The 24,432-nt window shown below is 40.2% G+C and overlaps 1 protein-coding gene across 2 annotated transcripts; it reads right to left on the reverse strand.

Annotated features, from left to right (window-relative positions):
• Window positions 1–394: 394 nt before the first annotated feature.
• CFLAR (CASP8 and FADD like apoptosis regulator) lies at window positions 395–24,044 on the reverse strand. Of its 2 annotated transcripts, XR_008450393.1 has the most exons (11): window positions 23,878–24,044; window positions 16,772–17,203; window positions 15,856–15,961; window positions 14,814–14,949; window positions 14,552–14,649; window positions 13,452–13,503; window positions 12,667–12,716; window positions 11,386–11,464; window positions 6,645–7,158; window positions 4,867–5,272; window positions 395–1,855 (listed from the first exon to the last, which is right to left on the reverse strand). XR_008450393.1 is itself a non-coding variant. In XM_009559785.2 (10 exons), exons 2-10 carry the CDS (start codon window positions 17,065–17,067, stop codon window positions 5,134–5,136), a joined length of 1,470 nt encoding a protein of 489 aa, XP_009558080.1. In that variant the 5' UTR covers window positions 17,068–17,203; window positions 23,878–24,044; the 3' UTR covers window positions 1,869–5,133. The 2 variants fall into 2 exon arrangements, 1 of the variants encoding a protein (XP_009558080.1); XM_009559785.2 differs by lacking the exon at window positions 395–1,855 and having other exon boundaries at window positions 1,869–5,272.
• Between the last annotated feature and the right edge of the window lie 388 nt (window positions 24,045–24,432).

Here is a 24,432-nt window from a genome sequence, read left to right on the forward strand (position 1 = left end):
GGTGCGAGGGCTGGAGCACCTCCCACACGGGGACAGGCTGAGAGAGTTGGGCTAATTCAGCCTGGAGAAGAGAAGGCTTCAGGAGACCTTAGAGCGACCTTCCGGTACCTGAAGGGGCTCCAGGAAAGCTGGAGAGGGGCTGTTTAGAAGGACATGGAGTGATAGGACGAGAGGGATGGCTTTAAATTGGAAAAGGGAAGAATCAGATTGAACATTAGGAAGAAATTCTTCACGATGAGGATGGTGAGGTGTTGCGTCTTGAAATTGCAGAGACTCATTTTGGGATGCAGAGTGAGACAACTTTATTCTCAGCCCGACTCCTTTTATATTCTTCTCGATACAAATCATATAATAACGTGTCACACACTGCGGGGGACAGAGTAGGACCCAGAACTGCATTTAAACATTTAGTTTATTACCTAAAATTTTACAATTCTAAGTCAAGAATGTAAGCTTTAAGTCTCTACCAATATTAGCATCCCATAAGGGTTTGTGAGGGACTGTATGACCTGTCTGGAGTTCAGTGATAAAGTCTTTTAGATGTTTCCACGAAGTTGCTGCAAGTGAAGTTTTGCAGATTCTCCAGTGCTCGGAGGGATTGGATCCATGATGTTGTGTTGACGTTGGTGGGGGATCTCAGACCAGCTGAGAGGGAGCTCCAATTATGACTTGCTCCTCTCATCCCCTTACCGTCCCTTCTGGAGTGATAACATCTGGGGTATTGGTCAGCCCAGCTCATTATCTTCTTTACTTTTTGCCAGTGGCACCACTAGTAAGGGACACAGTGGGTTGCTTTGGCCCCCCCGCTGGTGCAACCTGAACCAGTATGTAGTAATCTGAAAAACTCCGGGGTCATACTTCAAGACATTTCCACCATACAACAACATATATTGATTTCTATTCATAAATCTTATTAATACTTCTGTTTTCATGATCACCTCTGATTCTTTGTTCTGTAGCTATGGTGTAACTCTGCATACCTGTGTTGATATGTGGGAACGGGTAACCAGGAGCCAGTTCGGTCGTCCCGATAGGCAAACGAGTGGCAGAGACATAAATACGTACTTTAGCTTGTTTTTCACTATGCAGTTGAGTACAGTGCAATCTACTCACACACCTCTCTTTAAAGGGGTGTCAAGGCAATAAATACTGCTTAGATGAATGATTACAGAAGAAGTACTACTATGGTTTAAGAATCTACATAGGGTCAAGACATCAATGTAGAAAACCAGCATCTGACAACCATGAATGCTGCACAATACATGATGTCCCCACAACTCTTTTGTCATTAGAGGGCTGTGATCACTTCTGATCCAAGCAGCCTGACACGAAGAGATTCCTTTCTTTTTTTCATTTTAAAGGTTATTTAGAGGAGCTCTGCAGTTTTCAAAACAGTGTTTCTTCATAATTTCTTAAGGAAGGGAACATGGATTTTACTTACTGTCACACACTAGGGTGAAGAATATGTACACTTCATAACCTCCAAACCTACATTGTCGCAAAACTATGAGTAACAGAATATATTCTATTGCTAATATTTTAAGTAAATAGTTGTATTTAGCACCACTCAAAAAAATCCCAAACAGCCAACTGTTCGATCCTGTAAGGGCAGCCACTATTATTCTTCCTTTCTCACTTTCCTCTTGTTTTCTTCTTTCTCCTTCCAATATTGATGCTGTATTTCTCTTCCAAATCTTCTTTTCCTTCCTTGTTCTTCTCTGGTTTCCCCTACCATTCCCCTTCTTATTCCTGCTTGAAATTTCTGTATTTCTTTTCCTCAGCTCTGCCTCCTCTTGATTCCATTCTCCCTGCTTTTACTTGTCTATAAGGCAGAAGCGCTCACCACATGTAAAAGCTAGTAAAGGAAGTGGGAAAAAAGTTAAATGAAAGAAATCACATTTATTAACATCACAAAGCTATATATGATAACCAGAAATCACATTTTATTTCTACAACCACAGAAAACATATTTTTGTTTCACACCATTTGTTTCATTTACCAGCCACTAAAGGAAGTGACTTTTAAGATTCCAAATCTGTCATTTTATAATCCTTCTCTTACCTCATGAAACACAAACAAAGCAGAGTTTCAAAATTATATGTGCTTTATTTCACTGTAAGATAGTCAGTTATTAAATATTTAGGGTTAGAAATTAATGCTATTTTTATTACCTATCACATATAATACAGATCCTCCTGTTGATTCAACATACTAAGTTCTCTGCTTGAGCGCGTGGACTACATGTGAATGTAATTTTAAGACATAAAGTATTTTTAAAGCCAAAAATGCTAAGGCTCTAGTTCAAGAAAAGGACCAGTTTGATAGGCCTTAGAAGACAACCAACGGAAAGGAGGACACATCCCCTCTCCCTCCTCCACTATGATGCACTGATTTCTACACCTATAGCTGTTGGAACAGGTCCAGAGGAGGGCTACAAAGATGACCAGAGGGCTGGAACACCTTCCCCATGAGGACAGGCTGAGAGAGTTGGGTTTGTTCAGCCTGGAGAAGAGAAGGCTCTGAGGAGATCTTAAAGTGACCTTCCAGTATCTGAAGGAGCTACAAGAAAGCTGGAGAGGGACTGTTTACAAAGGCTTGTGGTGACAGGAGGAGGGGCAATGACTTGAAATTGGAGAGGGGCAGATTTAGACGAGACATAAGGAGGAATTTCTTCACCACAAGAGTGGTGAGGCACTGGCCCAGGTTGCCCAGGGAAGCTGTGGCTGCCCCATCCCTGGAGGTGTTCAAGGCCAGGTTGGATGGGGCCTTGGGCAGCCTGGTCTGGTGGGAGGTGTCCCTGCCCATGGCAGGGGGGGTGGAACTGGATGATCTTTAAGATCCTTTCCAACCCAAACTATACTATGATTCTATAGCATCATGAAATCGGATTTAGTATTTTTACTTTAACACCCACAGAGAACAAGCTCTTAGAAAACATCTGAATTTTGCAAAGAATTGTTTTCTGTTTTTCCTCTTCCACCTGTACCTACATAAAACTGCAGTTCAAGGCTATCAGAAAGATTCCATATACATTTATTAAAGAGGACATATATAGCTTCTGAAGTGGAAAGAGAAAGGTATGGAATGCACAGGCTTGCAATGCAGGTGAATTATTTTTCTGAATTGTGCAAAAATTTTTTCATCAGAACTGTGTATGCAGCTTTCTACAGTTAACGTGCAAATAAACACAAGATTATAAAAAGATAATGAGTGAAGATTTAATCAATGATACAAAATATACCTTATATATTATACAAAATGGCACATTAATATAAATAAATATATATTTTCATATTGACATTGTATTAGACCAGTTAAAGGCTATAAAATCAAACCTCTTCAATGGTTTTCTGCTCTTTGAATACTCTTAACAATCCTCATTGACCAGCAGTTTACAAACCTATTAAGCCAGGGAGAGCCTGGGTCTACATCACATTAACAATTAAGGATTTTGAGCACTTTTTAAACTTTAATATCTATTCTTTGTAAAATAAAAATTACTTTTATTTTCAATTATAGAAGCTACTTGAAAACTCATTTGCTTTTTTTTCTGAATGAAACTTAGTAAGCCTGGTTTAAAAAAAAAAGTTAAAAAAATATGTCAAGCCAACACCTAAGTACTACAACATAATATCAAGGAATAAAAAAATCACTGCTACCAGAGTAAGCTTACTAATTATTCCTAATTATTATCAATATACTAATGTATACTGATAGTATACAATGTATAAGTATACAATGTATAGTGTCAATGGGCTAGCTGCCTGTTAGGCTTGGGTCTACGATGAAAAGCATTGTTGAAGTTACATAAATAAGTATGCTTTTTGCTCAAACCAAACACAGTACACTAGCAAAAAATCTTTTTGCAGTGTATTTGCTCAAGGAACTTGCATCCCTTATTATCAGCAAAACTCCCTTTCCTTTGTGCTCGCATTAAACAGGTGTCAGAAGGAAGTACAGTGTAACTACACCAGAAACCATGCAGGGCAAGCCAAGGCCTTGACTTTTTTTCCTGTACAGAAGACTGTATTAGAAGCATTAAAAGTCTGCAAGTGACCTACTTTAGAAGGGAAGGGAATGCCGTAAAATCAGCAACAATAAATCTCAAAACAACTCATCCAGTCTACACTATTATATAACGAGGTTAATTGAACTCTTCATATTAGACATCTGCTCCAATGGAGAAAGATATCTGTATTTAGGACAATTTTCACTCATGTCTTCTTCAGAAGGGAAACTTGGAAAAAAAAATAATAGGCATGTCCTTCTTCATAAGCAAAATCAGTGAGGCTGAGGTGTTTAATTTAATCCATCCTTAAGAGCCAGTGGCTGCTACACAACATTTAGATTCAACAATGATAAAGTGCACTTTTGCAGCTATGTCTGGAGCAAGAAGTGTGAAGTGTATTTCAGCTCCCACAAAATATCTCCCAAAATCGCACATTTTTTTAACTGTGTGGTAGATCACTGCAAAGCCCTGTCACATCCAGACTTGGTTTTGGATCAGTGAAAAACACAATTACCCTAAAACATGGCAGACTGTCTCATTTGTTAACATATAATAACGCTTGTGTGCTGTGACCAGTACTGACAACATGGGGTTCTAGGTGAATCACAACCTCTAGGCAGACAGGCAGACAGAATCCAAATAAATCCAAGTAAGATCATCTCTCTCTTCTGTTTTGCTAGTGTGTGGAGGCACGCTATTTCAGTGGTTTGCACTAGTTTGTTGTTTGTTTTCAGCATCAACAAAAGAACCTAGATCGGTGCACTACTAATAGGTATACTAAAAACCAAACAGTGACACAGCAAGAACACAAAACCCTTGAAAACCCAACAGCTTAAAGCCCTTTCCACTCTGTTTACCTGTTGTATGTTGTTGCAAGATCTGTTGCAGCGCTATATGATAGCTGCCATTCTCATCCAAGCTTTCAGACGCTTCTGTATTAAAATATGAAATCCAGCGCCTTAATACACTGAAATGCTTCTAAATCCCTGAGTTTGGAAGCAGTAGGCGCTTTAGATATACTTGCAATAAAAATGCATAAAGTGAAAGTGTGTGGATCCACACTGTGGATAACCATAGTAAGCGTTTCTCCTTAGCCGCTTCAGACATGTCCTTTCTAAGAGCAGTTAAGTGGGAGAAAGGACAAGTGTCTTCCTCAGTGTGTGCTGGAGCAGAAGTGAGTATTGTTGGCTTGGGCCAACAGTCTTGTTCCAATCATCGACCTTCCTGTTCAGTTCCGTATGGATATCTAATATAGAGAGTTTCCTGTAGCAACAAAAGTAAAAGCTCTTTGTTAAAAAATGAAGCGAGACACCATTTAAGAATCCACAAGAGAGAAGACAACTTTAGACTCAGTGAGGAGAAAGTTTCAAATTTCAGTTTTTCTTGCAGAGGTTACATCTCTCAAACCCAAGGCTGAATATGCATTTTTGAGACAATCAGTTATTACCCAAATCACTGTTGTGATATTTGTTATGCTGACATGATGATCTGTGATTTAATTACAAGGTTTTAGGGTCTGTAAAAAGGTACTAAATGTTAAGCAGACAACTACCTTGCAAAATGCTTGCTAGCTCCCTGGTAGATCAGTTGTACAAAGAAAACCTTTGTTAGTAAGTTATATATCCAAACATATCTGATTTTTGCTCAGATTCTTCTTGATATTCTATTTTGATAGACTGGAGTTTTCTGAATTTAAATTCAGGATTACAAATTGGCAAACTAGTGGCTCCCTGAACGGAGGATCTAATTATATCTAAAGAAAGGACAAAATCTTTCCTTCTCAACTGCCTTTTTCCCCTGAACTTAGGCACTGACTTTTTATGTTTGCAAGCAGACCCTTCTTAATGATAAAAGGCAATCCTCAATTTGACAGAAGCCTAGTGTGTGCCTTGTTATCTTGTAGAAGGAAGATTTCCAACCCTGTCTATGGGAATATAACAGGAGATTGGCAAGGAGGAACTGTAAAACTTGTTCAAGTGACCTTGCCACTGGGGTGTAGAAAACCACATTAAATATTGCTAATCATTGCTTAGTCGTGTGTCCTTGATAAGTAGAACTTTTAGTGTTTAGGTAACATAGGCCTGTGATAAACTCAGGGCCATTCTAGAAACACGCTTGAGATTCCTATGCTGCTGTGAGAAAGATCAAAGCACACTGGCAAACTACTCCACCTTTCCCTGATAAATGCAGGCAAAGCAGCAGGTTTGGGATTCACACCTTCTACCAAGGACCAAGCTCTGTGGTGCCTGGATTCCGCTTGCATTTCCTCCACGAGGAAGAGGTTTTGGAGTTCCCCTAGGTCACGAGGTAGTGGAAATAAATTTACTCTTTGCATTTCATTCAACTCTAAAGCTTTGACATACAATAGCCAGACTGCTTTTCCCTGTCTCACTCTGCAAGTCCCAATGCCATAACGCTCTTTAATTTTGCTCTCCAGAACCAGGAACTTCACTCCTGCTTTAGACTACCTTCCGACACCATTGTTCCAGGACCAGGTATATTTGTCTTTTAACCTATCACACAGCATGAAGATACCTTTCAGAACAACATGGGAAGAAATTTAAGGTTTCTCTTTCTCTAGGACAGCAAGCTGTCACACGAAAAGGGTTATTTTTTAACTCTTTTCTTAATTTACCTTTTATGAGGATTGCGGAGTAGCTCAGACAGACAACGCAGATAATAGGAGGATGCACTTGGAGATTTTTCTAGTATAGATATATCCACCTTGCAGTGACTCCAAAAGATATCTGCTGCTTGGGGAATAGTAACTTTCCGAAGGAATTGTGTGTTAGAAATTATTTTCTCACTATTCCCATCTACTTCCAACAGACTAGTACATTCTTGCTCATTTTCTGGCACAATGTAAGTCTGAATAAAAAAAAGCTTTGGTTTTCCTAGGAGTGCAGGACATGAGTCTGCTGTAAAGTATTTCTTTATTTGTTCCAAAGGGAATCCAGAAAAGGCATGGTCTGTACAGGAGATGCTCTGAGGACTTCCACGGCTGACTAATATACAAATGAAGCTGTCACAATTTCTGTGCTTCTGCAGCCTTGCAACTTGAAGTAATGTTTGATTTAGAGTGTTCATATTTATGTATCTGTAAGAATGAACATCATAGCCTAAGCCTCTGAAGGTCTCTTCCAACATATCTGAAAAAAGCAAGATACAGTTAAATCACAGCACGTCAAAGCTCAATCTCAGCTATATGGAATTATAGCATTTAAAATATTTTGCTATTGAAAATGAGTTTATTTCACCATAATAATTAAAAAATTGGAAGTACTTGATGTTGATCACAGTACTTTACATACTTAAGTGCTATATGCATGTTGTCTTTACCATGAGTTATGAACTTCATGATAACAAAGACATTATTACTTAGCACGTGATCCATTCCAAATTCTACAGGCACTTGCCTGCTTTCATTTAGAGTCAGTGTCCTTAGTTTCTAGGAGTTAAATCACCAGGCAGGAGAAGACTACTCTGAATGGTTATTATAGGTGCAGAACTGCATAGGAAACACAGAAGGTCCCTTTCATCAGTCAAAAAGGAACCTGCTGCAGTCATTTATACTTCCTGTTATATAAAATGGACTTAAGTGCTGAGTTCCAGGTGGAAAATGGACACTGGAGTCTTAAAGTGTGATAGAATGGCATTTTCAGAGAAAACAAAGCTGAACAATGAATCCTTTCAAATGTGTTACAAATTAACTTTGGATGGCCAAACCCCAAGATTTAACTCTACTGTATTTGTGTTAACCTGTGCTGCAGGAAAATGTGCCATGTTCTGAATAACTACTTTGGATGTTTATTAATATGGGAATGAAACCAGATACATGGTGGTTAAAACCACTGGTACTGGTTTTCTGGTCTTCAGAAAACCACAAGCTACTACCATGACTCATACCTGTAGCATGGTATCTTCAATATAAACCACACGTACATTGCCCATGCACAATTTCTGATATGACAGGAAGTATCAAGTGCCATGTTTTTTGGGGGAATGGCCTGAAGCTCTGCCACAGGAGGTTCAGGCTGGATATCAGAAAAAAATTCTTCATGGAAAGAGTAATTGGGCACTAGAACAGGCTGCCCAAGGAGGTGGTCGAGTCACCTTCCCTGGAGGTGTTTAAGGAACGGGTGGATGAAGTGCTTAGGGACATTCTTTAAGGGAGTGTTAGGAATGGTTGGACTCGATGATCCAGTGGGTCCTTTCCAACCTGGTGATTCTATGATTCTATGATTCTATGTTTCTGTAAAATGCCTTACAGAGACGGGAAGCTAGACTGTCCCTTGACTTCAAAAGTTTAACAACTCCTAGTCAGCAGCAGCTATTTCAGAGGCAACTGGCAGCGAAGCAGTTGTCCGACTACACTGTTAAAAAGCCCACAGTGAAAACAAGAACAGAACTTGTAACTTCCCTCAGCAAAATGCAGGACAGGTACAAACTATACTGTGGCAAGGTGATAAACAGGAACTGTAGAGTTTCATTACTCTATTATTTCATTAAATTTTGTAAAATAATTCAAAAACTTTAAGAGATTTTCCAGTTTGGTAATACAGAGGCAAATCTTTCCTATTTTAGGCAATAAAATATGCTCTCAAAACTCAGGTGGAAGATTCTGTATCAATTCCGTTTAGCAGTCACACACTCGATGAAGCACTTCTCCATTAGAGGGCGGCAGTACATATGCAAAATGAGAGTTACAGCAAGGAGAGTTGCTTTTCCTCACACTTCTCTCATTAGCATGTACACACACACAAAATTAGAAAACATGGTGTCAGCTTAGACCATACACATGCTTAAAGTGTCACAATTAAAAAATATTAAACAAAACAAACTTAGAGCTGATACCTTAGTTTAACAATTAATCAGAATTATACATTATAAGCTTTGGATACAGCAATTTTACTTTAAGGCAAGACAAAAGCATTACATGCTGCACCCTGATATTAGAAACATCTGTTTCTTCAGCAGTAATCATCTCCCAGCAAACCTCCACTGACTTTTGAGCATTTCCACTCTATATAAAAGAAAAGAAACACAACCCTTTTCTCCCCTTGATTGTTTACAACTTGAGGATAAAGATTGGCTTCGAAATGGAAAAGCCAAAAGCAGCTCTTTATAAAACAGGAAGGTGCATTTCAGTTTGAATTTTATCAGCCTCTGATGAATTCACATTGTTTCCACTGGGCATTTTCAACTGTTAAATCCTTGATCCTGCAGTATCTATTATTGACTCAGCTTCCTCAGACTAAATCTTGGGACAGCTACAGACTCTAATACATGCCACAGATTCAGTGCCTAACATCCTCCCTACCATCTTCTCTTTCTATGGTATTTGTAGTCTTCAGAAATGGTGTGGGACAACAACTCTACACAGCAGTGAATGCATTTCTAAGAAATTCCTTTAAGCACTGCTGAATGTCCTGCCTCTCCTGAATCCCACTAGCACAGTCATGTATTTCAGTGAAAGTCTTGCTTTCTAGCATGTTAAAATGCCAATGAAGCACTGCTGACATTAAATGTCTGAGACGCACACAATATAATTGCCTCTGCATCCAAGGCAGACATGCAGAGAGACTGAAGCAGACTAAGACTTGCTGTGGGTGTTTTGGCACAACCGCAGTGAAGCCATGATTTGCAGGTCTATCTGACATACGAGATGCTAAACACGTAACCCATTTTTGTCCTTTCCAATCAGCAGACTTTCTCTATCACATTTACGCTTTCTGGTTTTGTACAAGGACTGAAATGACCATATGAGCTCAGGAAGAGCACATACATTGATATCTTTTTTTGGTGCACATCTTTGTAATTAGTAGCAATCACTGTGACAAAGGGGTCTGCACATTATATTGCTTGTGTAAAGCATCTGTGCCTTCTATGGAAGAGTAGATCTAAATTTGTGTATCTGTATCTATGAACTGACACAACAGTTCCTTCCTGTTTTCTCCACTGCACATGCCCTACCTGCTTTTATACTTACTGTTTAACTTTAAAAAGTCAGACCTGGCATAAAAACCCCCACTCCTGTTCAATAAATCAGGCCAGCACATGCTCATATCCCATTGGAGACAACACAATGTAAAGAGGGTGTTTTTTTTAAAACAAGGCTATTTTCACACCCTATGTTTTCTTTAGCTTATCACAATGAAACTTCTCTAGCAACCCTTTTTGCATTTGCTTTTAAGAAACAGAAACAGAAATCTGAGTAAGTATTTTGGTACTGCAGCAGACTGTCATGCTACCTTCAGATTAACGCCGTATAATAAGTTTCATGCATCAAAAGTGTCGTTTGTTCTCTAAAGCTATCATGAAAGAGAGAACCACATGACAGTACAGAAGCAGGTAACAGGACAGAGCAAAATGTTTGATCCAAAGAACTGCCCCTCCCTTTCCCTGCAGTCTTTCAGACCTTGGCAAGTTGTCTTTATTTTCCTCTTGATGCAAAGTCAGCCTTTTTTTTTTTTTTGAGAGTAGAAGTGAAGAATTGCTCTAGATTGAACAGTTTTATTTCTACATCCAGCAACTGCAGCCTTGGATGATTTGGGTTTGTTTTTTTTTTTGCCAGAGATTGATGAACTTGGTAGGACAGACTGAAATCAGACTGAAAAGATGCTTTCCAGTTTTATGCAACTGAACTAAATGCCCTCCTTGTCCCTTTTCTCCATCTATGGCAGGATTGCAAATCATCTCTTGTTCCTGTTACCCTACTGGCAAACTAAATGCCTTGTTTTATATCATTTACCTAAAATTCTATTGTCAAGCAAACATCAAAACTTTACTTTCCGTGTCTGTGCTCTGCATCCACTGCTCTTTAACAACCACATCAGTAATTCTAAGTCAGTCTCTCTGCAGGACCATTAGTTATGAGAAATCCTCTTCTTCCCCTACCTTTCTTAGTCTATTAATCTCTTCATTTTCATTTTTAGCCTCATGTAGTCCAATGATTAGAGAGTGGGTTTTTTTGGTTATGCAAGAAGCTAATTTTTGGATTCTAAAAAGGTAATCAGGAAAAAACCCCATTTTAATCATGTCATTGAATACCTTATATTTTACATGCAAATTGGTGCAGTGGAGTTCTTTCATTTTTAAACTAAATGAAGAAGAAAAGAAAAAAATCCCAGCCTAGGAGCATTACTAATAAAGGACCACGTGCCTTCAGCTAGTCAAAATCTGTGGTGTCCGATATGATTATGCTTCAAATCCACAATAGCTTTGGTTTTGTGGGAAACACTATCTTTACCAATAACCTGCTGTATGACTGGAACTTAACATTACCCTATCCTGCCTGGTACATCATCATCATATTTTTTATTGCTGTAATTATTTAAGAATAACAAGACACGGAAGTTCATATTCCAGAGACTTACCTGTGTCATTGCCAATACAGTCTATTATCAGGCATACCCCTAAAGGCTGACTTTGCATTCTGTACTGATTACCATTCACCTGAGGAACGTGAAGGACATACACCGAATTAATGTCACCCTCTCCATTTACAAACTTGATTATTTTCTCAAATGTAACCATCTCAGATCTATTCAATTAAAATTATTGCTTTTCCATAGAGTAGCCAGCAGAAGTGTTATCTACTGGGATGTTACACCTCTTATCTACACAACAAAAACAAATAAAATCATGAGACGTAGATTAATGATTTTTTTTTGCTACCCCAGTGCAGGCTTAATTTTTGCATCTTGTGTTATGCAATCTTACTACCATAATGATCCTTAAACAAAGACTAAGACTGTACCAAAAAGCAGAGAAGCAAGTTTGAGATTGAACTTTAACTCTGGGCAGATCTTCAAATGTAAAACAAATAAACAAAACCCAAACCAAGACACCCTACATCTGCCAAAACAAACCCCAAAACTCACCCAAATCTGTATGGGTAGAGGGTCTTTTTAAAGACCCAGACTATGACAGCAATGACCCTTCTATAGTACTTCCAAATTAATTTCCTAAAGGGTGATTGCTATCGAGATGTTAGGAGCTGTAAGCTTCGTTTTGCCAGTACTGAGATATAGAGAACTTCTGTGTTCTTCAGGTATGCAAGCACACATTGCTCATCATAGCAATATTTACTTCCTTATTCAGTCAAACAACCTCCTTGTTCCTAAATAGTCCGTAATGATTCTATCACAATTCCTCTCTCCTTTACAAAAATTACAATCAATTTGCTGTAGGTAATTCCCTGGTTCCTGGCCAACAGGAGAGCAACTGAAAATAGCAGTAGTCCATTCTTATCACTAATACCGAAAGCATGTCTGTCTTCTACCTGGAGAGCAAGGGGCAATAAGAGAATACAGAAAAAAATTTACTGCATGCAAAACCCCCTGCCATTTCTAATGCAGATGGCAAACGGTATGACTTAGAACAGATTTTGACTCAGCCTCCACTAATAAACATATGAGTTCTGTGTGCACACCATATGTAGATGCATTTTGTGCCTTGCTGCTTCCATTTTGTATTAAAAATATATTCTGCAAAAGGAATTCATAAAACCTGTTTACATCCAAGGAAGATATGGATGTACACATTCTTCTATTTACAGGCAATTAAAAGAAATCTCAAAATGAAACACAAAGAAAACTAAATACCTGCAGAGGTTTTTATCACATTTACTTGTATATATATGCACAAGCACATACCTTGTGTGACATCACTCCTGATTCCTGAATGGACATGTGGACTGGTTCTGCTGCAGTTAAAACATACAGAAGTAATCTCAGTATGCAAGTACCAGTGACATTTCTTTGATATCAAATCTGTTAAAGAGGAATCTATCTAGTTCAGCCAAGCTCTCACTCATCTGGACCTCTTCACTTCTATGTATGCTACTGAAGTTAAAAAAAAACAAAACAAAAAACCTCAAATTTTCACCTCTAGAATGTTATTTGGATTGAAATCACTTGTGACTAGAACAGTACACTGAGAGAATCCAGACAACTACTCTTAAAAATCACCATATTTGAAAGGTATCTGGGGTTTCCAGAAAGAATGCAATACACATCGTAGGAAACTGGTACACACTGGACAACTTCCTGGCTGGCCTAGTGGAAAGTCCACTACTGAATGGACACAAATACTTCCTACTTGAGACTTAATGGATGCAGCTGCACTACATGGGCCTCCACTGTTGGCTAGTTAACCTTTTCCATGATTTAATAAACTATTTATTCTGTTAAAAACTTGTGACAGTGGAAGCCCAAAACAATTTCAATGAAGTTTTAAGACCTGGCAGCACAAGCAAAGCAAATACAAGAGCAAACAATAAGACAAGGCTCAGTTTTCAGAGGTAACAAATACTCTCTGCTCCTGGCCATATCAACTGGATGAGCCATAAACACAACTATCAAACAACAGTCCTTCTGATACAACAAAATGCATTGTTTGTCTCTTTCAGATTATCAAAATTCAAATAAAATGCTCTTACCCACAATAAGACTTTGTCCACTTTGTGGTTTTCCTTTGTTCACATCCTGAATCTATAATGAAAAAAAGGTATACTTTCCCTCTCTTCAAGAATTGATAATCATGTGTTCCAAAATACAACACAATAGTATTTTTCTTCCTCAATAAAAGAATTACATATTTTAGGGTTCACATCTGTCAGTTAGTTAGAATTACAAAATAACAAGTCAAAAAAAAAAACCCTACCACAAACAGAAAAAACCTTCCTCCTCAGAAAAAAGTTATCAGTTTGCCATGAACAGCAAAGAAAAGTTTAATCCCTAAAACAGTAAAACAAACAAACAAAAAAACCCTCTGAAGATGTGAATTTTGTTTCCTATAGAGCAACAGGGAGGAACTTCCACTGAATTAGAAAGGAAATTATATCAGTATTATCATAATATGGAAAATCAATGTAAACTCTTTCCCATTAACAGCCTGGAAAAAGCTGTTGCGGCTTTGTTAATTGCATCTCTGGTGTCTTGCATGCAAGCTTTATAAATACATATTTACTGAATACACGACAAAAATAATCCCATCTAAATTTAGCAAGGCTAAAGACTTTAATTAAGGTTATACTATTACAGTATAAGGTCTAATCCAAATGTAAAAAATACTACACGCAATAGGATACGATGGCTTGACATATGGAGATATCTCTGTTAAAACAAAACACCTAAAAAAAAAACTAATCTGAAAAGCTCTCCTTAAAAAGCCATAACCTTCAGCTTTTTAACTTTGCAAACTACTTTCCCTGCAAAGTCCAGAGGTACAAAGCAGAATAAACAGTCAAACTTTTCACTCCCCAAAGTAGTAGAAAAAACATTAACATACTGATTTTAACATACTGATTTTATATGCCCAACTAATAGGAGAAAAGTCACAGAAGCTCTTTAACTTTCTAAGTCAGAAGAATTAAATCAGACCCTAAACCCAGCAAGTCGCTGGAATAAGAGAAATAAATCAAGTAATATTTCAGTTACTAGCAATCACTCATTCCTTAGGCTCTGCAAAGATGAATCCCCTTTCAATGGCCAGCAATATTTAGAAAGAAAGGATCTGTCTGATTTATTGCGTACTTACCCCAGAATTATAAGGAGGATCAATCAAACTGAGATTAGGGAGAGATGCCTGAAGTGCATTTACATATGCTGGCTGAGAACGAATGGAGGACATTAAAGCTGAAAAGTTAACAAAAACACAGAAAGAAATACACCATGATATATCAACTGTTTTAAAAGCTTAAGTCTATTAAGCATGCAAATACTCTGACTTGTAATTCATAATTTTATCTTCAGTAAGATTACACCTGTCAAGGGTAACTGGTGCGAAAATAGCATCTTACCTTCATGTTTGTACTTCTCAATCTTCCTGATCAGGTCTATCCTGTGAATATTTTGAAAACAACTTTCTATCAAATCCAGTTGATCAGGAGCCACCAAATTTAGTTTCTCCAGGTCAATTACAAGAGAGAGAAAACTCTAGAATAGTAACAGAAAACCAAATTGTCACACAAGTAACTTTTACTCTACTCCTAAGTAACCAGAATATAACATGGAGAGGTCATATAGGTTCTACATTCAAGAAGTAGGGACATCGCCTTCTGAAACACTAAGAAAATTATCTGGAAGGTCTAAGAATTCTTTGTATCATCATAGGAGCAATGAAAACTAGGAAGTGATTTTCTTAAAAACAAATCAAAGTGTTTGAGGACACAGTTTTGCATTTCCCTGTTGCTACAAAGCCAGCCACTTGGAACGTTACCTCACATACCACAAAGTAAGAGGTAATATAAGCTTCAGAAAATTTTCAGGGCCTCTCTCCTTTGGTTAAAGAGAAAAAGAAAAAAATTCAAAGGAAGATGACAGCAATCTACGCATAGTGCTCGAGTTTCCTGAACCCTCTCTACTGAATCTACTTTCTCAGAACATTGAAAACAAATATGCAGAATGCAAATGTACAGAGGCGGACATAATTAAAAGGGAACTGTTCTTTTGTAAGTGAAGCAGAGCACAAACATAAAAAGTGACCCTGTAATTCAAGTTACATTTCATACGATTACTGGTTAGAGATCCTTCAAAGATGAACTTTTAGACCAGTAGTACTGAAGAAAGATTTATTTTTTTAATGCCTTCTGCCTGTGAGGTTCATGCTAAGACCATTCACTACAGCAAGACTTCACTGTTCTCTCTTATTGTTTCTCATGCTTCTTTCCATTAATTATAAACCAAAAATTAAACAGAAGTCACTTCACCACTTCCTGATTTCTGTTTACTCCTGCCTCGCTATGCCTTGCAGTGCCGTCTCCCTTCCTTTGCTGTCTAGCTATTTCTCTTTTCACTTTAATCTCTCACTGCTCCAGAGAAGATGCCAGAGAAAGACATTACCTTATCTTTTGCCATTTTCATACGAGGTGCGTAATCTCTGAGTAGAAAGCCAAGGGAACTCACTTCTTCTTTTTCCAGATTCTCATTAATCTCTACCATTAGTACCCTGAAATAAAGTTTAGGTATTTCTAAAGGATTAGCTTTCAGTAACATCCCACCCTTGCCCAACTACCCAATTTCTCCCATGTTCCAGTCTTAAGGCACCTCCCCCACAAAAAAAACCCAGGAAAAAGGCCTACCCTGCCCCAACATCCAATTACAAAATACTTGCTTAATATTCCAATAGATATGAAGTAAGAGAATGAGAGAGAACACACCTTTAACTTTTAACTAGTAGTTAGTAGTAACACCTTTTTTTTTTTTTACTAGTAGGTACAGGGATTTATTTCAGTGAGAAGTTAACACGGGAAAATCTTCCTTATGAGTAGATACATTTCTTTCTGAAGCCTCTCAAAGACAATAACTGGAGCTTCTTAATTTAAGTATCTTAAAACTACAGAGTAGAAAGTATTAAGAGACAGGTGCCCTGAAAAAAAAAGTTATACCACAAGGCTACGTGTCCAAAACAAACTAGAAAAGAAAGTATCTTTAACTAATGATGTTGCTCTAAAGCATCATTTCTATCCATTAGAACTGTACAAACATTATTGCTTTTACTAACATACACAAACTCCTTAAAGATAGATGCTTTTAATGCCATGACTTGGAAAAAGCTGCTAAGGCATATTTTAGAGACTAAATGACATATTCTTTTCACTATGACTCTAGATATGATGCCCTTTTCTGCTTTTCTTTTACCATTAAGACATACTTAAAAAAAAAGAAACAAAAAAAGAAAACACAAAAAAAACCCCAAAATAACCTCCCCACATTTTTAACAAAATAGAATTGCCTTGAAATCTGAAACATATATTACCTATAATCTGGGACAATTCTGAGACTTCTGGCAAGGTTAGCTTCCACTGTCGCTTTCTCAGTCTTCAAGATCCTCCTCAACAAGTCAAACCTCTTAACTCGGTACAACAATTCAGACAGGCCAAAAAAAGACAGTTTCTCCCTCTCATTCAAAGCCATCAAGAGCTCTCTAAGGTTGGCAGTCACCAAGTCAGGAGCAAGATCTCGACACAGGAAAACCATCACATCTTCTTCTTCTTTATCCAATTCTTGCTCAATCTGGTGAATAAGGACAGCTGGCACTTGGCACCTGGTCATCACTTTGTTGCTGTCCCTTTAAAACTGTCAGCCTACCATTTTTTAAACAGGAAGCCAACATGACATGAAGCCCACGTCCACCGCAGCACTTCTCTGGTGTTCATACTTGAATAGATGCATTTTTATAAAAGCAGATCTGTGAGAGAGAATTAAAAGGTACTAAATCAACAATCTGCTGCACAAGTTCACAGTTAACTCTATCTGACGTATTTCACCTACAAGCAAAATGCCAGCGTAATCTACATGGACCTCCTCCTCTCAAGGGGTTCTCCCAGCTGTTCATTACAGAACAAAAAGTACTTGGTAGGTCATATTAATCAGAAAGAAATGAAAGTTCTTTTTAAAGTGAAATTACCTTAATGCAAGTCTGTAAATTCCATAGGAAGTGAAACAAGTCATTAAATCGCTGATGAGTGATATTTCAAGTATTTCTGGAAATAAGAGTTACATTCCACAGCAATTTAAGTCTAAAACTCTGATCTCTTCCCAGCAACCATCCACCCCCCTACTCACTGCCACCTCCTTTCCCCTAAAACTTCCAAGGCATTTCTCAGGAAGAGTTTTGGGAGGTAAGAGGTAGCATAACCACACATTGTAGACCAAAGATTTAACATCATCCCAGTCTCCCAAAACCCACTGCTATCAGGCATACACCTTGCCTTAAATGAAGTAAAAATAAAGGAAATAAGTCACCATATAATATGTAATGTTTTTAAAAAGTCATTATCTATAAATCCAGGAGTGTAGATTTTCTTACTCACTACTATCATTTAAAGTGACTCCAATCTGAATGAGTTACTGGAGTTTTAAGGATTCTACACACACCTCTCCATGCTCAAAGATGGAAAAAACACACAAAGAAAAAATTCCAGCCTTAAGTATGCAAATTGCTTAACTCTGAAGGTATATATGAACTACAGACTGCCTTTTTCTTCATGTGACATTCATGTTTCACCATACTGAAAACTGAAATAAAAATTCAAAACTAGAAAAAAACCCCACTCTTATGATTAACAAAGTAAGTAGGGTGCTGTGCTCAGTTTCCATTGCCACAAACTATGGAAATTCTATTGTAACCTTCTCTGATACCCATTACCTATATGGAAAGGTGAAATAAGCAATCTGAAGACAAATCTTAGCTCTTATGATGAGTTCAGTCATGACACTGTACAGCTTTGTTTAAACCATTCTGAAAAGCAAAAGACAATTCAACTTCAAAGCTTAATATACTGAAAGAGTCTAGCACCTGCACAATACTTTTTAAAGCATTTTCAGGTTTGTGTTACACGTTCTGGACGTCACAATCATATGTGTTCATGCATCAAGGAGATGAGAAATTCATCTACATGCTTTTTTTTATTATTATTCCAATGCAGTTTAAATGAAAAATAGCTCTTATACATCCACCTGACTTTCCTCAAAAAAAGTAGTAAGAATTGTATTTGATTAAACCAACGGACTGGGTTCCACTGCCCAATAAAAAAGCATACCAAATGCAAGATCCTAGGGTACCTTCCCCTCCATCTACATCTAACCCAAAGAGGCAGATTTACTGCAGTGGCTTTCTCTTCCAACAGCTGCTGCTGACAGTCACAACAGCAAGCCATCAGTATTAAAAAAAAAAAAAAAAAGGAAAAAAGCACTGTTTATCTTGTTGATGACAAGTTCCCACGACCTCAAGGTTCCACCCTCAGAAGCAAAGTAAAACGGGAAGGTAAGGAAGGGCAGGATGGGCAAGTTGTAAAATATAATAAACCCACCACAGTAGGAGACCCAAGCAGTAACCAGCTTAAGGACTCCTGCACTTCCATACCACAGTGTAAATGAAATCTAATGTATATCCAACAGAGTTCTCAAAACAGCACTAAGGCCACTTTGGCTCATTTTCAGAAACACAGAGCATTCAGCTGCAGCTGACAGTTAACTGCAGATACTCTGTTTAGCCCATCACAACCCCCTATGTGCATTCTACGCAGACTGTACTAAATACCTGAAGGGCACAATTACAGCACTCCTGCTACAGAACGTAGAAAGAAAGAAAGGAACACCTATCCTCTCTGATAGTTCTGTCCTTTGGAACCCAAAATGAACAACCACAGACAGTGTTTTCCCTCATCACATCACATCACTTAGGAACTTGTGAGAATTATATGTACCATTTGCTCTAAGAAATGGAACAACATGTAACCCTAATGTAAATAATGCAAACAGCACAAACCTCACAAACAGAAATGAAACACCAGTAGAAGCTGCCCCTTTCAAACACTCAGAACCACAGTATTTTCAACACAGCAAGTTGAAGAGTTTTGTTTCTGATGTGTTTTGTACAGTTTTCTATCAAAGAAAAAGTATATGTATTGGTAAATCTAGCATCAAACATTTGCAAGAATTCTACAGAAAGAAAAGGACTGTTTTCATGACATAGAATCACAGAATCAGTAGGTTGGAAGGGACCCACTGGGTCATTGAGTCCAACCATTCCTAACACTCCCTAAACCATGTCCCTAAGCACTTCATCCACCCGTTCCTTAAACACCTCCACGGAAGGCGACTCGACCACCTCCCTGGGCAGCCTGTTCCAGTGCCCCATGACTCTTTCTGTGAAGAATTTTTTTCTGATATCCAACCTGAACCTCCCCTGACGGAGCTTCAGGCCATTCCCTCTTGTCCTGTCCCCTGTCACTTGGGAGAAAAGGCCAGCTCCCTCCTCTCCACAACCTCTTTTCAGGTTGTTGTAGAGAGCAATAAGGTCTCCCCTCAGCCTCCTCTAGGCTAAACAACCCCAGCTCCTTCAGCCGCTCCTCATAAGACTTGTTCTCCAGCCCCCTCACCACCTTCGTTGCTCTTCTCTGGACACACTCCAGAGCCTCAATATCCTTCTTGTGGTGAGGGGCACAGAACTGAACACAGTTTTCGAGGTGCGGTCTCACCAGTGCCGAGTACAGAGGGAGAATAACCTCCCTGGACCTGCTGGTCACGGTGTTTCTGATACAAGCCAAGATGCCATTGGCCTTCTTGGCCACCTGGGCACACTGCTGGCTCATGTTCAGTTGCTGTCAACCAACACCCCCAGGTCCTTCTCCTCTATGCAGCTTTCCAGACTTCTAGGCAGCTCTAGGCAGCTTTTACAGACTTCTCCTAGTCTGTAGCAGTGCATGGGGTTGTTATGCCCCAAATGCAGGACCTGGCATTTGGCCTTGTTAAACCTCATGCCATTGGTCTCAGCCCCGTTGTCCAGCCTGTTCAGGTCCCTTTGCAGAGCCTCCAACAACTAAGAGCAACATGAAGCGTTTAGTATAAACTAAAACAGTGTATAACTTTGCGTCCAAAAACCATGTCACCATATTATGAGAGCAGGAATGCTGGGGAAAGCCCGATACATTCTATTGGTGTACACTGCTCAGCTTCACCACGAGAGGCAAAGGGCATAACATTTTGCCCTTTTATCTGATATGACCACTGTTGCAAATGTCACAGATACACTCATCATAGCTGTTAACAACTGAAGAGAAAAGCAACAACAATGTAAAACCCAGCTTTCAGTCTAGATACCTGGGCACTGAAATGAGTTACTGAATCACAGAATTGTATAGCTTAGAAAAGACCTTTAAGATCATTGAATGCAACCATAAACCTAACACTGCCGAGTTCACCATTAACCCATGTCCCTAAGCAAATGAATGGGTTGGAAGGGACCTCAGAGCCCATTCAGTTCCAACTCCCCTGCCCTGGGCAGGGACACCTCCCACCAGACCAGCCTGCCCAAGTGCCCATCCAACCTGGCCTTCAACACCGCCAGGGATGGGGCAGCCACAGCTTCCCTGGGCAACCTCGGCCAGTGCCTCACCATCCTCATAGGGAAGAAATTCCTCCTTTTGTCTAGTCTAAATCTGCTGCCCCTCACCAATTTAAAGCCACTGCCCCTCATCCTATCACTACAACTCCCTGTAAACAGTCCCTTCCCAGCTTTCTTGGAGCTCTTTCAGGTACTGGAAGGTCTCCTCAGAGCCTTCTCCTCTCCAGGCTGAACAAGCCCAACTCTCTCAGCCTGTCCTCGTGTGGGAGCTGCTCCAGCCCTTGCATCATCTTTGTGGCCCCCCTCTGGACCCATTCCAACAGCTCTATATCCTTCTTAAGTTTAGGATTCCAGAACTGGACACAGTACTCCAGGTGGGGGTCTCACGAGAGTGGAGTAGAGGGGCAGAATCCCCTCCCTCAACCTGCTGGCCATGCTTCTTTCAATGCAGCCCAGGACATGGTTGGCCTTCTGGGCTGTGAGCACACACTGCTGGCTCATGTCGAGCTTCTCATCCATCAGCACCCTCAAGTCCTCCTCCGCAGGGCTGCTCTCAACCACATCGTCCCCAAGCCTGCAGTGAAACCGACCCAGGTGTAGGATCTTGCACTTGGCCCTGTTGAACCTCATGAGGTTCACACTGGCCCACTTCTCCACCTTGTCCAGGTCCCTCAGGATGACATCCCATCCTTCCAGTGTGGCAACAGCTGAAGTCTAACATCACCATCACTGAGATAAAAGGAAACTGCAATGTCACATCAGTGACACTGTGTGAAAGGGGTAAGCCTACATGCGGAACAACAACAAAAATCTCTTCCTCTTGTATTCAAAGAACCAGGAAAACCCTTGGCACGCTAAGGCAAAATGACTGGTGAGGGGAAGAGTCTTCTGTAAAACTGCCTATTTTATGTCACTATCAGCTCAAATTTCCACAGAGGAAGGACTTTTCTGAGAAACAGGGTCTCTGGAAAGAAAATCTAGGGCACCTCAGCTGTCCTTTTATCCCCAAAAGGTCTGAGAGAAAGCATATCTCGAGGAGATAGTACCAAACTTCAGTTAAATACAAGTTTCTGAATTTAGTTAGCTTCCAGACTTCCCTGAACAAAGTGCAAGATTTTGAAGCTGATGAATTTCTCACACACGGCAGAAAAAAACCACCTGTGTCACATGCATGTTTGTCTAAGTCTGCACTGCACTGACTTCTGACCCTGAGTAGTACACTGTAAAAAAGGTTCACAAGAAGAATTTTTTCGAAGTAAACACCTGAGAATATTAGCAGGCATATGTACTCCTCACTCTGCAAATAGTTTCCATTCCACACAAAACCAGAAAACCACCGGTATCTTCATATTTTTAAACTGTTTTATGGTGTCCACAGTCCATACAGAACACAGTCAAAACCAGGGGCAGATTTCTGCCCCACCCCCAGGGAGCAGGAAATAATAACAATCTAAAACTTCACAGAAAGACACACAAGGCTCCAGTAACTTCCTGCTGGCATTAACAAGCAGAGACTGTGTGTCTATAAAAGGCTCAAGCTATTTTACTCCTTGATGTTTAACACCATGCTCCCACGACTGCAACACAAACACTGCACAATATACAAACACCAATGGGATTATCAAGGCAAAGTATCCCATATTAACATTGACAAGTCAACATACATGACAAGTCAACATATATGCCTCATATTAAGGAGGAAGGTCTTCCAAGAGAAGCAGGGAAACATTTCACTCTAATCATGGTCTACAATTAGAATCTGTAATTTCTGACAGCATTTTTGCCCAGGGAAACTGTGGATGCCCCATCCCTGGAGGTGTTCAAGGCCAGGTCGGATCAGTTCTTGGGCTTCTTGATCTGGTGGGATGTGTCCCTGCCTATCACAGGGGGGTTGGAACTGGATGGACTTTAAGATCCCTTCCAACCCAAACTATTCTATGATTCATTCCTTTAAAGTTTCCCAATCAACTCAGCAGCAGCAAAAACAGGATATAACACCAGCGGGTGCAGTTCTCCTTTGGAACATGACCTTTGTTTCACAAGATGAGCTCATGCGCAAGCCCCCACAGGGAGCGAGGAGGAGGTTACTCTGCTACAGTAGGCCCCAGCGGCTTTTGGTGCTTCCTCTGCTCTGCTCTGTTTGAAGAGGTAGAGGTGGAGAAATGAAACAAAGGAACTACAACCCTTAATCATGTGGCATTTTTCAGTGATGACTCACTCGGGCACATGCTCCACAACTTTCCCATTGCCCTAGAAAAGGAAGAGGATCTGATACGAGATAATTAAGGAAAAATCCTACAGAGACTTTTACATTTCTAGTCACTGTATTAGGTTTCAACAGTTTGCTTTCGGTGTAAGCTGGCAGTGATACCGAAAATGCTGGGAAATAAACTAAACACTCGTTTGGAGTTTTAGAGAGTGAGCATCCTTTATCAGCCTGGCAAACATGAGGGAGTGGTCGTGTAAAGCCAGACAAGAACTGGGACAGAATGGATTTCCCACTTACATGCATATGGATAAATTTTCCCAGAAAAGTTATGCATATTCTATCACTTTCCAAAGACTAATTTTAATGTTATTTTGAACTTCACAACAGTCAAAACTCGGCCAACTGGAGCTGCCTCCAGCTCTGACCCTGCATTTGAGATGGGGAAAGGCTGCAAAGAGAGGTGATTACAGACGACACATCTGCTCACACAGCCCAGACCGAACACAGGGCGTTGTCCTCTCCAAAGAATGAGCAGCGCCTGGAAAAACACTGCTTGAAAGAAAACGCGCTATAAAAAACAGAGGGGCATTCTGCCTAACTTTTAAAAAATGCAATTACTCGGATGAAAGCTTAACTCTGCTTTAGCTTAAATAGTTCAGCTTTCGTAACAGCAGCTCCTTGCAGCGGCGGTGACCGCGCTTACTTCCACTTAGAGACGCACTGCTTTAACACTTCTAATTTAAAAAAACAAACAAACAAACAAACAAACCCAAAACAACAGAACCCGAACTAAAACTGCTTTTACCGTAGGTCTCTGCACATCTCCAGACCGCTGGGAAGGCAGCGAGGATTTTGGCTCTGGGCGGGGAGCGGCTCGCAGCGGGGTCCTCCGCGCTGCGAGACCCGGAGGGACCCAGGAGGGGCCGCGGCGAAGCGGGGCCGGCGGGGGCGGGGCCAGCTGCTCGTTCCTATCGCAGCGAGACACGCGGAGGCGGCGCCGGGGCGGCTGCAGCCCTGCCTGTGGGGGGAGACAGCGGCCGTCCGGCCTTCGATTCACTTTAGAGCTCCCCCCTCCTCCCGTAGCGGGGCCGAGCGGATCGTTCACTGCGAGCGGCAGCGCTGCTGGTGAGAGCGGGGGTAGAGCAGGCTGCGTGCAGAGCTGTGTCCTGCAATTCCCAACATAAGGATGTGGAGCTGTTGGAACGGGTCCAGAGCCTACAAGGATGATCCGAGGGCTGGAGCACCTCCCATACGAGGACAGGCTGAGAGAGTTGGGCTTATTCAGCCTGGAGAAGAGAAGGCTCCGAGGAGACCTTATAGTCACTTTCCAGGACCTGGAGGGCTCGAAGAATGCTGGGGA

The sequence above is a fragment of the Cuculus canorus genome, chromosome 6 (assembly GCF_017976375.1).
Source record: "Cuculus canorus isolate bCucCan1 chromosome 6, bCucCan1.pri, whole genome shotgun sequence".
In the NCBI taxonomy this organism is placed as follows: domain Eukaryota; kingdom Metazoa; phylum Chordata; class Aves; order Cuculiformes; family Cuculidae; genus Cuculus; species Cuculus canorus.

What these genes read in the sequence shown, in the direction of transcription:
- CFLAR (XM_009559785.2), bottom strand. Translation starts at nt 17,067, where the DNA reads ATGACCAGGTGCCAAGTGCCAGCTGTCCTTATTCACCAGATTGAGCAA. An exon ending in TGAAAATGGCAAAAGATAAG is followed by an intron (nt 14,950 to 15,855) that starts GTAATGTCTTTC and finishes TTACTATTCTAG; the next exon opens with AGTTTTCTCTCTCTTGTAAT. An exon ending in ATCCTCCTTATAATTCTGGG is followed by an intron (nt 13,504 to 14,551) that starts GTAAGTACGCAA and finishes TTTTCATTATAG; the next exon opens with ATTCAGGATGTGAACAAAGG.